Genomic DNA, 12,682 nt, shown 5'->3' with positions numbered 1-12,682 from the left:
AACCACAGCTTGAAATAATCTCTCTTCAAAATGATGTAAGTTATGCTATCACATGCATTTTTCAAAACTGGGAGACACTTAAAATCTGGGCAGTGCACTCTATGAACTATATTTCAATATAGAATTTTATCTGATGTCATTGAGGTATTTCAATTGTACTCATATTTATGAATGTGTGCTGGAATGCTCACAGATGGAAAAATGTGTAAAGCTTCAATCTCAATAAGGAGAGGAACTCTTAGTGACAAAGCAGCCACACTGATGGCACAAAATCATGCTTTGAAGAATTGGGGAACCCAGTGGTATTCTTGTGGGAGTCTTATTCTCATCACTCGATATAGTTTGAATATTTTACATAACAAAATTTCAGAGGAGAGGCGTCATCACAGTTCATTTTCCCTTTTATGAAAGAAAATTGAGGAAAAATAGAACATAACTTGGTCAAGTTCTTAGAGCCAGAGAACCAGCTCCTAGATTCAACGAAAATAGGCCTGTGCAGAAGTTACCCTAAAGAGACATATGTGTCCTTTCATCTGGCTTCAGACTATTGAATAATAGACCCCAAGAAACTGAAATTGAAAAGGAATTTGGTGGGGTAGGAAAAGGCTGAAGCACTGTGCCCAATATAGGGGCAGCATGTGTCTCAGGAAGAAATTCCTGAGTCCAGACAAACCAGACACTGTGTAGAAGAGACAGAAGCATGGACAATGGGATGGCTGGAACCACACTTTGACCAGGATTGCTTAATTATACATAATTCCTGCCATCTGTTTAAACCTGAACCTCATATCAGGTCCCCAAAGATGAACTTGGGAGCCCTGGATCTCTTTGTTCCTCTTCTCAATGTGGACACATTGACTAACTCCCTGCCCCAATATTGTACTATTTATATGTCTCTTTAGCTGGCCTGTTGAGGATAGAAGTCCTAACTTGCTTCATTAGGGATACCAAGGCCCAGGATCTGACCTTATCTACTTCAGGAACACCACATTCTTCCTCTAATTTAAGGTAAACACAATATTTGCTACCACTGTGTGGGAAGCCAAGCATGCATGAGGTGCTGAAACAATGAATTTCGGTCACATTGCTTCTATTCAGCATACGTGGTTCTACCTACCTCCTCTCTATAGAGCTCGAAAATTAGCTGTTTGCCCCTCGTTTCAAAATGTCTTTTAGATTTCAACTTTATTATTTATTTGTTATTCAGAAATCGGAAGTCAAATGAGTGAAAAGATCAGAGAAAGCGTTTTTCCTTCTACACCTTTTTTTTTTTTTTTTTAATTAATACAGCAAAAGCTTGATTTTGCTTCCAGTGTCCAACACAAGTTCAGAACACAAGAAAGAGAAGCAACAACAGCGTCCCGCGGGGGGGAGGAGCTTGGTTCTCCGCTCTAGTCAGCTTTGGGAACCGCGGTATTCTGCTCATCTCGGAAAGAAGTGGAGATGTGTTAAGCAACACAAAGATTGTCTGGAAGAGTGTACATCTGCGTGTGTGCTGGGGCTGGGAAAAACGTTTGTCAGCTGGAGCTCCAAGCACCCAGAAGTCGAAGTCGGAAAGGTAAGATGTGTGCAAATTCGGCCTATCGTGGGGGCAGAGGAAGAAACTGCCTCTGACTGTCCCAGAGGGTGAATGCCACAGGCGTTATCTCCCAACCCTGTATGTGGGTCTCTACAGTAAGCCACATTTCAAGAGCCAAAACAAACTCTAGGCAGCTGGTTTTCGACGGTTGGGGGATATTTATTCCTTGCTCCACAGATGGGGGAAAAAAAATCAGCGCCTGGCAGCTGCTGATTGGTGGAAATTAAAATGGTGATAGTGGAGTCGGAAAGAGGATTTGCTGAGGCTCCTCTTGCCTTCTCGACCTGTAACTCTTCCTTAGTCGGCTCCTCTTCACACTCCAAGCCCTTTGAGGTCCTTGCAGGCTTAAAAGCAAACGGAAATCTCAGATTGTGTGAACAAAAGCAACCCAAAGGGTGTGTACTCCCTCCCCTGGGTCTGGCTCCGCACACAGGCAGCCTCAGGCGGTCCGCGTCCCAGCTCATCCCCGAGGAGGGTCGCCGAGAGGAACCTGGAACAGGCGGAGGCAGGGAAGGGGGGTGATGGGCAGGACAGACATCAGCCTAAGTTCAGCCTCGGTAGAGCCCAGCGTCCCTGAACTTGAGGTGGAGCTCAGGCCATGCTCTCTTCCCTCCTCCTGGGGAGCATGCTCCTCATACCCGCAGCTCTCCAGCATCTCCATCCCATCCCTCCCCAGGAAAGGGGCGAAGGCACGAGGCAGGCGAGGGGCGGGGAGAGGCGCTGACAAATCAGCTGCGGGGGCGACGTGGAGGAGCCCGGGAGCCAGAGCGCCCAGCAGCAGACGGCAGGAGACCAGCAGGTGCTGCCCCTCCGTCCAGAGCCTTCCTTCCCACTGCCATTGAAATAAAATCAGGGGTTCCAAAGAGGAGGAATCGGAATTGTGCGGAAGCCAAGGGCACCGGTAAGTACCTGTAGATCGCACAGCTCTGGGGAACCCTGAGAGCCCTGGCTAAGAGGAGTCCAGACGCCTGGAGGAGATCAGCCGCGGCTACCTCGGCGGTGGGAACGCAGCCAGCGCGAGGAAAGTACATTACTTGGCTTTCTTCCGGCTGGAGACGGGCCCTTCCATCCTCCCAAAGCCCGAGGGAAAGGCCAAGCAGCCTGTGGCATCAGCTTTTTCGAGCGGAAACACTAGGGTGTTTCGTGTTGGGTGCTGGGTCCTGGAAGCTGGGTGCTGTGCGTTGGGAGAAACATGAGCATCTAACTTTCACCCCCGACCCCGGGAGCGTTCTAGCGTTTATCTGTAGAGTAAGGAGGTTGCATTTGGCCAGTGATTGATAGATGTGCCGAGGACACTTGGCAACAGGTGATAAGGGGTTAATGAGCATGGGGTGCAGGGTCTTCTAGCAGATTCCAGTTGAGGACAGTGCCCCTAGGGTGAGTGGCGCCGAAGTGGAAGTGACTGCTTAAGTGTATGGACAGCGCCTGCTCCTGGCAGATAGCAGGCTGGAGAGCTAGTGGGAGGTGGAAGGTCTTGCCAGATTAGAAAGGCTGGGCTGCTGGCAGTTGGCCGGCTGTTCCCTTCATCTTGAAGTGAGTAGTTCGCCTCCCTCTCCTCCCCAAAGACTAACCAGTTACTAACCCCCCTCTGGGTCCTTTTCACTCACTAGTGGTGCCTCGGACTTCAGCTTTCCCCCCCCCCACAACCCTCACCCCACCTCCCGCCCCCCAACACCATTTTGTTTTCTAGATAGGCTTTTTACTTAGAATGTCGCCTTTGGGACACAGGAACTTGATGGGATAGAGGTCATTCATCTTCCAATGTAACTCCACTTCTCAACTGCTCTAAGAACTGCAAGGTGAATCCATCTGGATCTCTCCCATCATTATTAGGTCGCTTGTCTTTTCTTAGATTTGAGTGAAACGGCTAACAAGTAACACCATGCCCAGTCGTTAAAACCAAAACAAAAGCAAAAACAAAAACAAAAAATACCCAAATGTACACTTACACAGGTATGGGGGAGGGGTGGTCCCTATTGATTTTTTTTTCAGGGATTTTTTTCTCGATTTTTTTTTTTTATTCTTCCCACTCTAGCTGCTTTCATCTTGTTTTCTTTTACCCAAATTTTAAATTCAAAATGTAGTATTGTGTATTTTTCTAGTGTGGAGGAAGAAGATACATCTTTAGCCATGGATGTGTTCATGAAAGGACTTTCCAAAGCCAAGGAAGGAGTTGTGGCTGCTGCTGAAAAAACCAAGCAGGGTGTGGCAGAAGCAGCAGGAAAGACAAAAGAGGGAGTCCTCTATGTAGGTAGGTAGTGGCATTGTGACTGATGAGCTGGGATGGCTAATAACTCAGTGCCCGGTGTGTGGTGTCTGATTCATGTACATTACTGCTTCTCAGGAGTGTGACAGGGATGTGGAGGTGAGAGAATGTGAACATGTGTGTGTGTGTGTGTGTGTGTGTGTGTGTGTGTGTGTGTGTGTGTGTGTTAGCTCTCAGAAACAAATGGGAACAATGTTTTCTTTCCTTAGAACACTTAATTTTGTTACTTAGGGTTTTTATTTCAGTTTTCAATGTTTCTGTGTGTGATTACATTGGAATTTTTAAAGCTGGAAACGCATGAAAAAAGAGCTAAGACTATGCTTATGAATAAAACCCTTTTATAGCACCAAGCATAGTGGCTCTTGCCTGCAATCCCAACATTGGGGAAGTGAAGGCCCATGGATCAGGGGTTGAAGGTCATCTTCAGGTACATAGTGAAGTCAGGGTCAGTCTGGGCTGTGTGAAATCCTATCACAAAAGAAAACAAAATAAAAAAAGGAGCCCTAAAGACTCATGGGGCTTTGGCTTTTTTTCATCAATGATGGTAATACCTCCTAATTTCAATGAACTATCATTTTTAAAATAAGACTTTAGTGTGACTATATTTAATATCTGTGAAAATACACCTACTTTGGCTCCCAAATAGAGAAATGGAAAATTGTCTTCAGTGGATCTCCTATTAGAGATGAGGCTCAAGGAACCTCAGAAGTTTTGTGTGTGTGTGTATGTGTGTGTGTGTGTGTGTGTGTGTGTGTGTGAGACCTTCCAGGAACAATAAGAGGTTGACACTTGGTGCCTTTTGTGCCTAAGTGTAAACCTTGAAACAGAGGTCAACACTCTCTTTTCTGTGTCTTTCCCTGTGGTAAATTGGGTGCAATCTTAGAAACACTTCCAACACTTTGATGGAAGGAAATGACATACATGTATACACGTTCATCTGCAGCCGGGAGACAGGTGCTCATGGGAGCACAGATGTGTGACTCACCTGCCCTTCTTGGCTTCTCTGAGCTTTGCACCTTGTTTGGGGATATCTATCTTGGTAGAAGGCCCAGGATCAACATTCAAATGGAGGAGGAGCAGACCAGGTGGCAGAAATGCCAGAGAGGCCACACTGAGAAATGTCAAGAGAGGGAGCTATGCTAAGTCTCCACAGACTGGTGGGAAAGTTTACACTTGGGAACATTTTTAGGGATGCTTCTCCTCAAAGTTTCTAGCAGATCACCTTTGCTCATTCTCCATAGATTGTTTTTATGCTGACTTAACTCTTTTTCTACCATGAAACATTTTTTTCAGAAAGTCTTGAAACGAATATTACAAGACAAAGGTATGAGTTAAGTGCCTCTTTTGTGAACAGTGAAGTATAATGTTTTAGATAGAATTCAAAATATAAAATCAGTTATTTGTAGTTTTTTGGGGGGCTCAAGTCTCCCACATTCAGCAATTACAGGCTCATGACTAAACTTTTTACTTCAGTTACTTAATAAATACATCTTTCTTCCTTTTAGACTACTAATTTTCTTTTTGTTTCCTCTCTCTCTCTCTCTCTTTTTTTTTTTTTTTTTTGAGACAGGGTTTCTCTTTGTAGCTCTGACTGTAATGAAGCTTGCTTTATTGACCAGGTTGGCCTCAAACTCACAGAGAGCTGGCTGCCTCTGCCTGCCAAATGTGGGGATTAGAGGCATGTGTCACCATTGCTTGGCTAGACCGTTAATTTTAAGGGAATCTAGAAGTTTATTACTCTATCCAGATAATAAACAGATTTTATCAAGTAGAACACTTATGCATTTTATTGTTAATTGTGAGTTTGGGCAAATAAAATGATTGCACTTTTCAAAGATTCATTATGTTGTTTGCTGTGAGGCAATTATATAAAAAGTAATTTTTCAATATGTCTAATGTTATTAAAATTATCAACATCTGTTATTATATTTAACACATGTACAATTAATCAATTGCTGGTTATGTTCTGGAGTCTAATTAAAAGTTGAATTCAGGATGAAAGTGAGGTGAGAAGATAAGGATTATAGTTCAGATTCTGGTCAACTTTTGTTAATGTTCAAACTTATTTTGGCAAATCTGTCTCAGATAATCAGCTCTACTGTTGAAGTATGAAAACAACCATGGGAAATAACCAGTGTGACACTGTTTCAGTTTTTTATTTACCAAAACAATAAGCTGGAGTTGACTCAGAGGGTATGGAAAAGTGAAGGAAATTGGGTTATGGCCTTATTACCCTAAAAACCTGAATTTAATCTAAGCTACATCACTCCTACCTTTAGGATCTTAAGGAGGTCGCTCAATATTTTTGGACTTTATTCCTTTTCCACAAATACATAGTTCAGAAAAATGCAATTACTTTGTAGAGCTTTTGTGGAAATGTGTAACTGAGTGAAGTCCCATATTTAGGAACTTTGACTTTTATCAGATAAGCCGTTTAACTCAACAATTACTTTGCCAACATGAATTCTTCTTATTTTTCATCTAATATATAAAACTATTACCAATAATTAGCCTGAAGGCCTAGAAATAATCTGGGCTGGAATTATAGCTCATTGGCACAGTGCTTGTCTGTGTGCATGTAACACTGGGTTCGATCTCTGCACCAGGAAATCAAAAGATTAGAAGCAATCAAAGAAAAAAATTTAAATTTCATGTATGGCTGAAAGGGCTTGGCAGAAGCCTCATCTCATTCCCTTATAACAAATGCTTTGGACAGCTGCCTTTTAAGTTATTGAAGAACTAACTGCCACAGTAGCCAATATGCTGTTTCGCTTTGTGATATTTGTATGAAAATTTCGATTACCATATTTCAGTTTCATAAACAACCATATCCGTCACATGAAATATAATCATAAATCGAGATTAAAGTCAAAATTTTTTCTTCCTATAATGTTAGTTTCCTAGCATTAAGTTGAAGAAAACTCACCTTCAAATTCTGTTTCACTGCTTGGTGAGCACCTGTGGCCACACCTCCAACTCTTTGAGTCTCTCACATGAGAGACATATTACATGAGGTTATTGATTCAACATATGAATCAGTGTTATAGCAGGGTTTTCACAGCCCTCCCTCTCCAGTCTACACCCTTGTGAGATCTGAAAAAACAAGCCAAGATTGGGGGCAGGGCACCTCATCTTAGAGAAGCCATCATCTCTGTCATCCCCCAGCTTCCGTATCTTGCTTCTTTTTTTTTTTTTTTTTTTTCCTGAGAAAGGGTTTCTCTGTGTAGCTTTGTGCCTTTCCTGGATCTTGCTCTGTAGACCAGGCTGGCCTCGAACTCACAGAGATCCAACTGCCTCTGTGTCCTGAGTGCTGGGATTAAACCCATGTGCTACCACTGCCCGGCCATATCTTGCTTCTTATTTGCCACTTGCCGCCTACTTTTTAGCTATATATTATCACTTAGAGTTCACCAGCAAACTGAAGGTAAATTATCATTTATGTTTTAACTGGTAATTATGAAAGCAAATATGAGGTATTGTTTTGAGACACAGCAGCTTCATCAGAGTGTCATTTGTCTTTCGTTAAAAAGGCATTCCATGATTTATCAAATGTCAACTTCTTCCTACTGCTGAGGCGCAGAAGGCAGGGGTGAGCGGGTGAGCATTTCTTCCTGTTAGTCATGGTCTGAAAGGCTGTAGTGAAGGTGGAGGATACAGAAGAAATGTTTTCCCTTATACAAGCTGCGCTACTACTTGTGCAGTATATTCACATTCCAGTTGTGACTTTCATAGCACCCATCCCAAAGAACACAATTTAAATATCTGTTACTGCACTGCATAAATTAAGAGCAATTATGCAAGGTACAAACTTTACTGCTCACTCTTCACCCTCAAAATCATCACACAAAGAACCAAAGCCCATTATAATAGGTGACTAAGTTAAATCACTTCTTTCGAATTTGTTGGTGGGTTGCCACTTTCCATCTGTTACACAATTCTCCCAAACAGCAACACCTGTGGGTGTGTTGTCTCTTGTCCCCTGGCGAGGAATCTATGTGGTATTTTACAGAAATGCATTTCAGAAAGAGAAAACTGACCAGCTGAGGTGAAAGCATATCAAAGCAACAAAGCAAAAAACGCTGCCAGTAATTTTTTGTAGAGGAAACAGTTCACTATTCAGACTGCAGAATTTTAAATAATTTTGGAATTAACAATGATCTCATATTTTGGTTACTGTTTGTCCATTTGCACAGAGTAGACATAGCAGATGTGGTCCATTTTTGTAGTCCCAGCTAGTATACTTGCAGTTAAAGGTCTGGAAGTGAATGTGTAAGCATACACTGAGGATGTGCTACACCAGAAGCTTTTGCCTGAGAGGAAGTAATGTCATCTCAATCCCATGCTAAAGGAACTATCCGGGACAGATGATGACATGAAGAGTTGTGGTAGTTTGAATGAGGATGCTACCCAGGGAGGTTTATGGGCTTGGGCCCAGTTAATGGAACTATTTGGGAAGGATTATGAGGCATGGCCTTGTTGGAAAAGGTGTGTTACAGAGGTAAGCTATGAAGCTTCAAATGCCACCCATCATTCCCAGTGTGCTCTTGGTCTGCTGATTTGGGATAAAGATGCAAGCTCTCAGTTGTTCCTGCTACCCTACCCTCCCTCCGCCACTGTGGACTCTAATCCACACAATTCTATAGGATGAAAAAGATACCCACTCCATAAGGCATATGCAATGAGAAGAAGGCAGGCACTGCTGAAGCTACTTAATACATTGTTTTATTTTGCAAAAAAAAAAAAAAATTTAATCTATGAAATGTAACGTAAATATTAGTTTTGATATTTTATCATTTACCAACATACATATAAATGACTTAGAATGTTTAATAATTTGAATAATAGCCCTGAGCCTTCCCCTGCTTATGAAGTTTACCCATTCATTATTAGGTCATGTACTATGCACCAGCTCTAGAGTGCCTTGCAAAATGAACAGTGCCTCTGGAATACACACAGACAGCACACATGTAAAACACTGGGGCATGCCCATTCATGCCAGCTAGTATGCCCTTCACTCAGTGCTGCCCCTAGTTTGGTGATATGTCTTCTGGTGTCAACTCCAGCTCTTCCTTTACAAGTGTTGTGTGTGTAAGAACCAGAGCTCTCACCAAGTCTGGGGGCCTTACTTGAACTATTTCCTGTGATTCTTTTACTAATGATGCAGATTTGGTTATTCTTTAGTGAAGTGAGTGTTGAAACCTGGACTCTGTAATTGGGGGTCTTTATTTTCAAGATGAAAGATGATATATACAAATTTCACTTGAGGCTATGCTTATATATGTTCAAAACTATTTTCTAAATGCTTTCACATACTTCTATACACATAATTAGAACATCTTATTGATCATATTATTCAGATTGCAGGAATGCCCATCTGAAATTTAAACAATTTTGGAATTAGAAATTACCTCATTTGCTAGTTAGTGTTTGGCAATATGACATGAAGTAGAGATATATGGGAAAAGGAAATATCACCCAAGGAAGTGCCTTCATTAGTTGGATCTGTGAGACTTCTGTGAGGGTATTTTCTTGGTAGTTAACTGATAAAGGATGGCCCAGCCCATTGTGAGTAGCACCACAACCCCTGGGCAGGTGGTCCTGGGTGCTATAAGAAAACAGGCATGGAGAGGAAGCCAATAAGCATGGTTCCTCCACAGCCTCCTCTGCATCAGCTCCTGCCTCCAGGTTCTTGCATACTTGAGTTCTACTTTTGTTTCCCTAGATGATAAAGTTCTAAATTGTAAGCTGAAATAAACACCCCCTTTCCGCATGTTGCATTTGGTCATGGTACTTATTCCAAAACAGAAGAATTTGATTTGTGACTTAATTATGTACAGGAATCACAGAGTTCATTACAAATGCCGATATCTGTACTTTATATTTACTCTGTACTTGGCCTCTAGGAAGATATGTTTATGATATGCTTTTGTTCTAGTTTTTTTCTACTTATTTCCTGTACACTTAGTCAGAATTTTTTTTCTAAATAGTGTGTTTTAACAATACAAATTGTTAGATTTTTTCCCATACACAAACCTAAATCTTTTTCAGTTTTTATGTTCTTATTTTCTCTTATCCTTCACATTCTTCTGTGTCTAGATAGTATTATGTTAGTCAATGTTTCTCTCTCCCCCTCTTTATTCTTTCCTTCTTTGTTGTCTTGTTAATGTTGAAGATCAAATGCAGGGCCTTGGACATCTGAAAACAATGCTGAACCAAGAACTATGTTTTCAGTCCTATAGGATAACTTGCACTTAAAATTTGTATTATATATATATATGTGTGTGTGTATATGTATATATATATATATATAATGTATATATGTGTATATATAAATTGTGGATATTAATTGCATAAAGTGAGAGGTTTCATTATGATTCTCCCACACATGCATTTATTATAGAGGGGTTGTATACATCCTTCTATTGCTTAGTTTTTTATTGTTTGTACAGACAATCCTTTTAATATTCCTTTGTTATTATTTCTGTTTTGTTTTCATTGTGTATACTCATTTTTCATGGTACTCTTCCATAAGGATATTTTAATATAAGTATGTACAATATAATCATCCACAATGCATGTATTCACTTTGACCCTAACCCCCCTCTTCTGTTCTTTCTCTCCCTTGCCCTTCCTTTCCACATCTTTAGTAGTGCCCTGTTATTTTTGCATCCTTTTTTTAATCACTCTATATTGTACATGTGAGAGAAAAAAGATGCCATATTTATCTTTATGAGCTGGCTCATTTCACTTATGACTGAGTAAAAATGAATTATGAACTGTGCATGGAGAATTCTCTGCCACTTCTGTGTGAACACCAGAGTTAGCACACAAAAATGATATACTGCACACTCATAGTTATTTGACCGCTCAGCCCTACCACATTATGAAATCAGCCCAGCTACTCACCAATGGGTGAATGGAAGAAGAGACTATGGTATATATAAAAAACAGATTTTTTTCAAATGAACCTCAAATCTCCAAAAACTATTAATTTGAAAATATGAATTACTTTGATGTTGGCTGTTGCCTTGCTGTAGATTGCCTTTATTATGTTTAGGTATGTTCCCTGTATTCCTGATCATTCCAAGACCTTTATCATAAAGGGGTGTTGGATTTTGTCAAATGCCTTTTCTGCGTCTAGTGAGATGATCATGTGGTTCTTTTCTTTGAGTTTGTTTATATGGTGTATTACATTGACGGACTTTCGTATGTTGAACTACTCTAGCATCCCTGGGATGAAGCCTACTTGATCATGGTGGATAATTGTTTGGATGTGTTCTTGGAGTCTGTTTGCAAGTATTTTATTTAGTATTTTTGCATCAATGTTCATGAGGGAGATCCGTCTGTAGTTCTCTTTCTTTGTTGCATCTTTGTTTGGTTTAGGAATCAGGGTAATTGTAGCCTCAAAGAAGGAGTTTGGTAATATACCTTCTGCTTCTATTTTGTGGAACAATTTAAAGAGTATTGGTATTAAGTCTTCTTTGAAGATCTGGTAGAATTCTGCACTGAAACCATCTGGTCCTGGGCTTTTTTTGGTTGGGAGACTTTTAATGACTGATTCGAAAAAACTCAGCGTTAGAGAGATTATGATTAAAATGCTTTACAAACTTAATTTTAGTAACATGTGAAATAACTATTTGTTTGGTAATGGCATAGGTGAGATTCTTATCTTATTTATAGATGTTGTTTGTGCCTATAACATGCTATTACTTAATATTAGATACAACACTTAATCATGGTTTTTAATTTCCTTATGTATGAAATGCACATCGAATGGCTGTTTTAGAGATTAGGACAAATGAACCCGTAGCAGAGGGTGGGCAGACACTGGTACCTTCTTTCCTTCTGCTTGTGTGCTGTGGCCTGGTCAGTCCCTATTCTGCTGTGCTCCTACAGCGTGTGCAGGGCTGCCCACCGAATCTTCCCAAGACCCATGATATCTCACCTTTTCCCCTTTGGGAAGTCGATATATGAAGTATCAAGCAAGGGTTAGATAAAAAGTCATTATGCTTTGTGAAAATCTTGTTTTTTTTTTTTTAATTAAGTTTATATGTATCTGATACATGAAGGCACAGAATGTTTACCTATCAGTTAGGTCCCTTGTGATGTTTCCATACATGTTTACATTGTGTGGTCAGGTTAGACATCTCTGTCACCTAAAATACTTGTCAGATCTTGGTGGACATGGTGGCACACATCTTTAATCCCAGCACATGGGAGGCTGAGGCAGGCAGATCTCTGAGTTCAAGGCTAGCCTGGTCTACAGATTGAGTTCTAGGACAGCCAGGGCTATGCAGAGAAACCCTGTCTCAAAACAACAACAACAACAACAACAACAACAACAACAAAATAAAATACTTGTCAGATCTTTATGACAAGCACCATTAAACTCTCTTGTAGCTTTATGAGCTACACAGTGCCCTGTTGCTGTCTATGATCACCCCACTGGAACAGCACAGGAGTTTCATACTGCTGACGAACTCAATTATATTATAATTCAATATACATTAATTGTGCTCTCCAACCTTCCCTGCTGAACTCACCTGGAGAGGCCCCTGCTAGCTTTCATATGTTCTGGTGGCTGTATCTCCCCAGTTAAGTGGGTTTTGTGTGTGCTTGCTTCTAAATACTGAGATATTTTAATTGGCTGACTTAAAATCCAAGGGCAGTTTAAGACTTACACATTAAATTTCTTTGTTTTTTAGGTTCCAAAACTAAGGAGGGAGTGGTTCATGGAGTGACCACAGGTAAGTTTCATTGGCTTTTGTCCAGGGGTGATATCCAAAATGCCCTCTAGGCCAACTGCACCTTATGCTTATGGTTCAAAGTACAGCTGT

General features: G+C 40.9%; 1 protein-coding gene across 2 annotated transcripts in view; it reads left to right on the top strand.

Annotated features, from left to right (window-relative positions):
- Positions 1-1,390: 1,390 nt before the first annotated feature.
- Snca (synuclein alpha) overlaps positions 1,391-12,682 on the top strand; it is a 105,303-nt gene continuing 94,011 nt past the window's right edge. Inside the window, exons 1-3 of one of the 2 annotated variants that reach the window (XM_036181497.1) lie at positions 1,391-1,558; positions 3,682-3,830; positions 12,551-12,592. In XM_036181497.1, the coding sequence (XP_036037390.1) occupies positions 3,710-3,830; positions 12,551-12,592 (163 nt within the window). In that variant the 5' untranslated portion in view covers positions 1,391-1,558; positions 3,682-3,709. Of the gene's footprint in view, positions 1,559-2,223; positions 2,481-3,681; positions 3,831-12,550; positions 12,593-12,682 lie in introns of those variants that run through there. The other variant, XM_036181496.1, reaches the window with a different exon arrangement.

Source organism: Onychomys torridus, chromosome 3 (assembly GCF_903995425.1).
Source record: "Onychomys torridus chromosome 3, mOncTor1.1, whole genome shotgun sequence".
Taxonomy (NCBI): Eukaryota; Metazoa; Chordata; class Mammalia; order Rodentia; family Cricetidae; genus Onychomys; species Onychomys torridus.
Note: the sequence above shows the minus strand (reverse complement) of the source record. Positions and strands in the feature narration are given on the sequence as shown.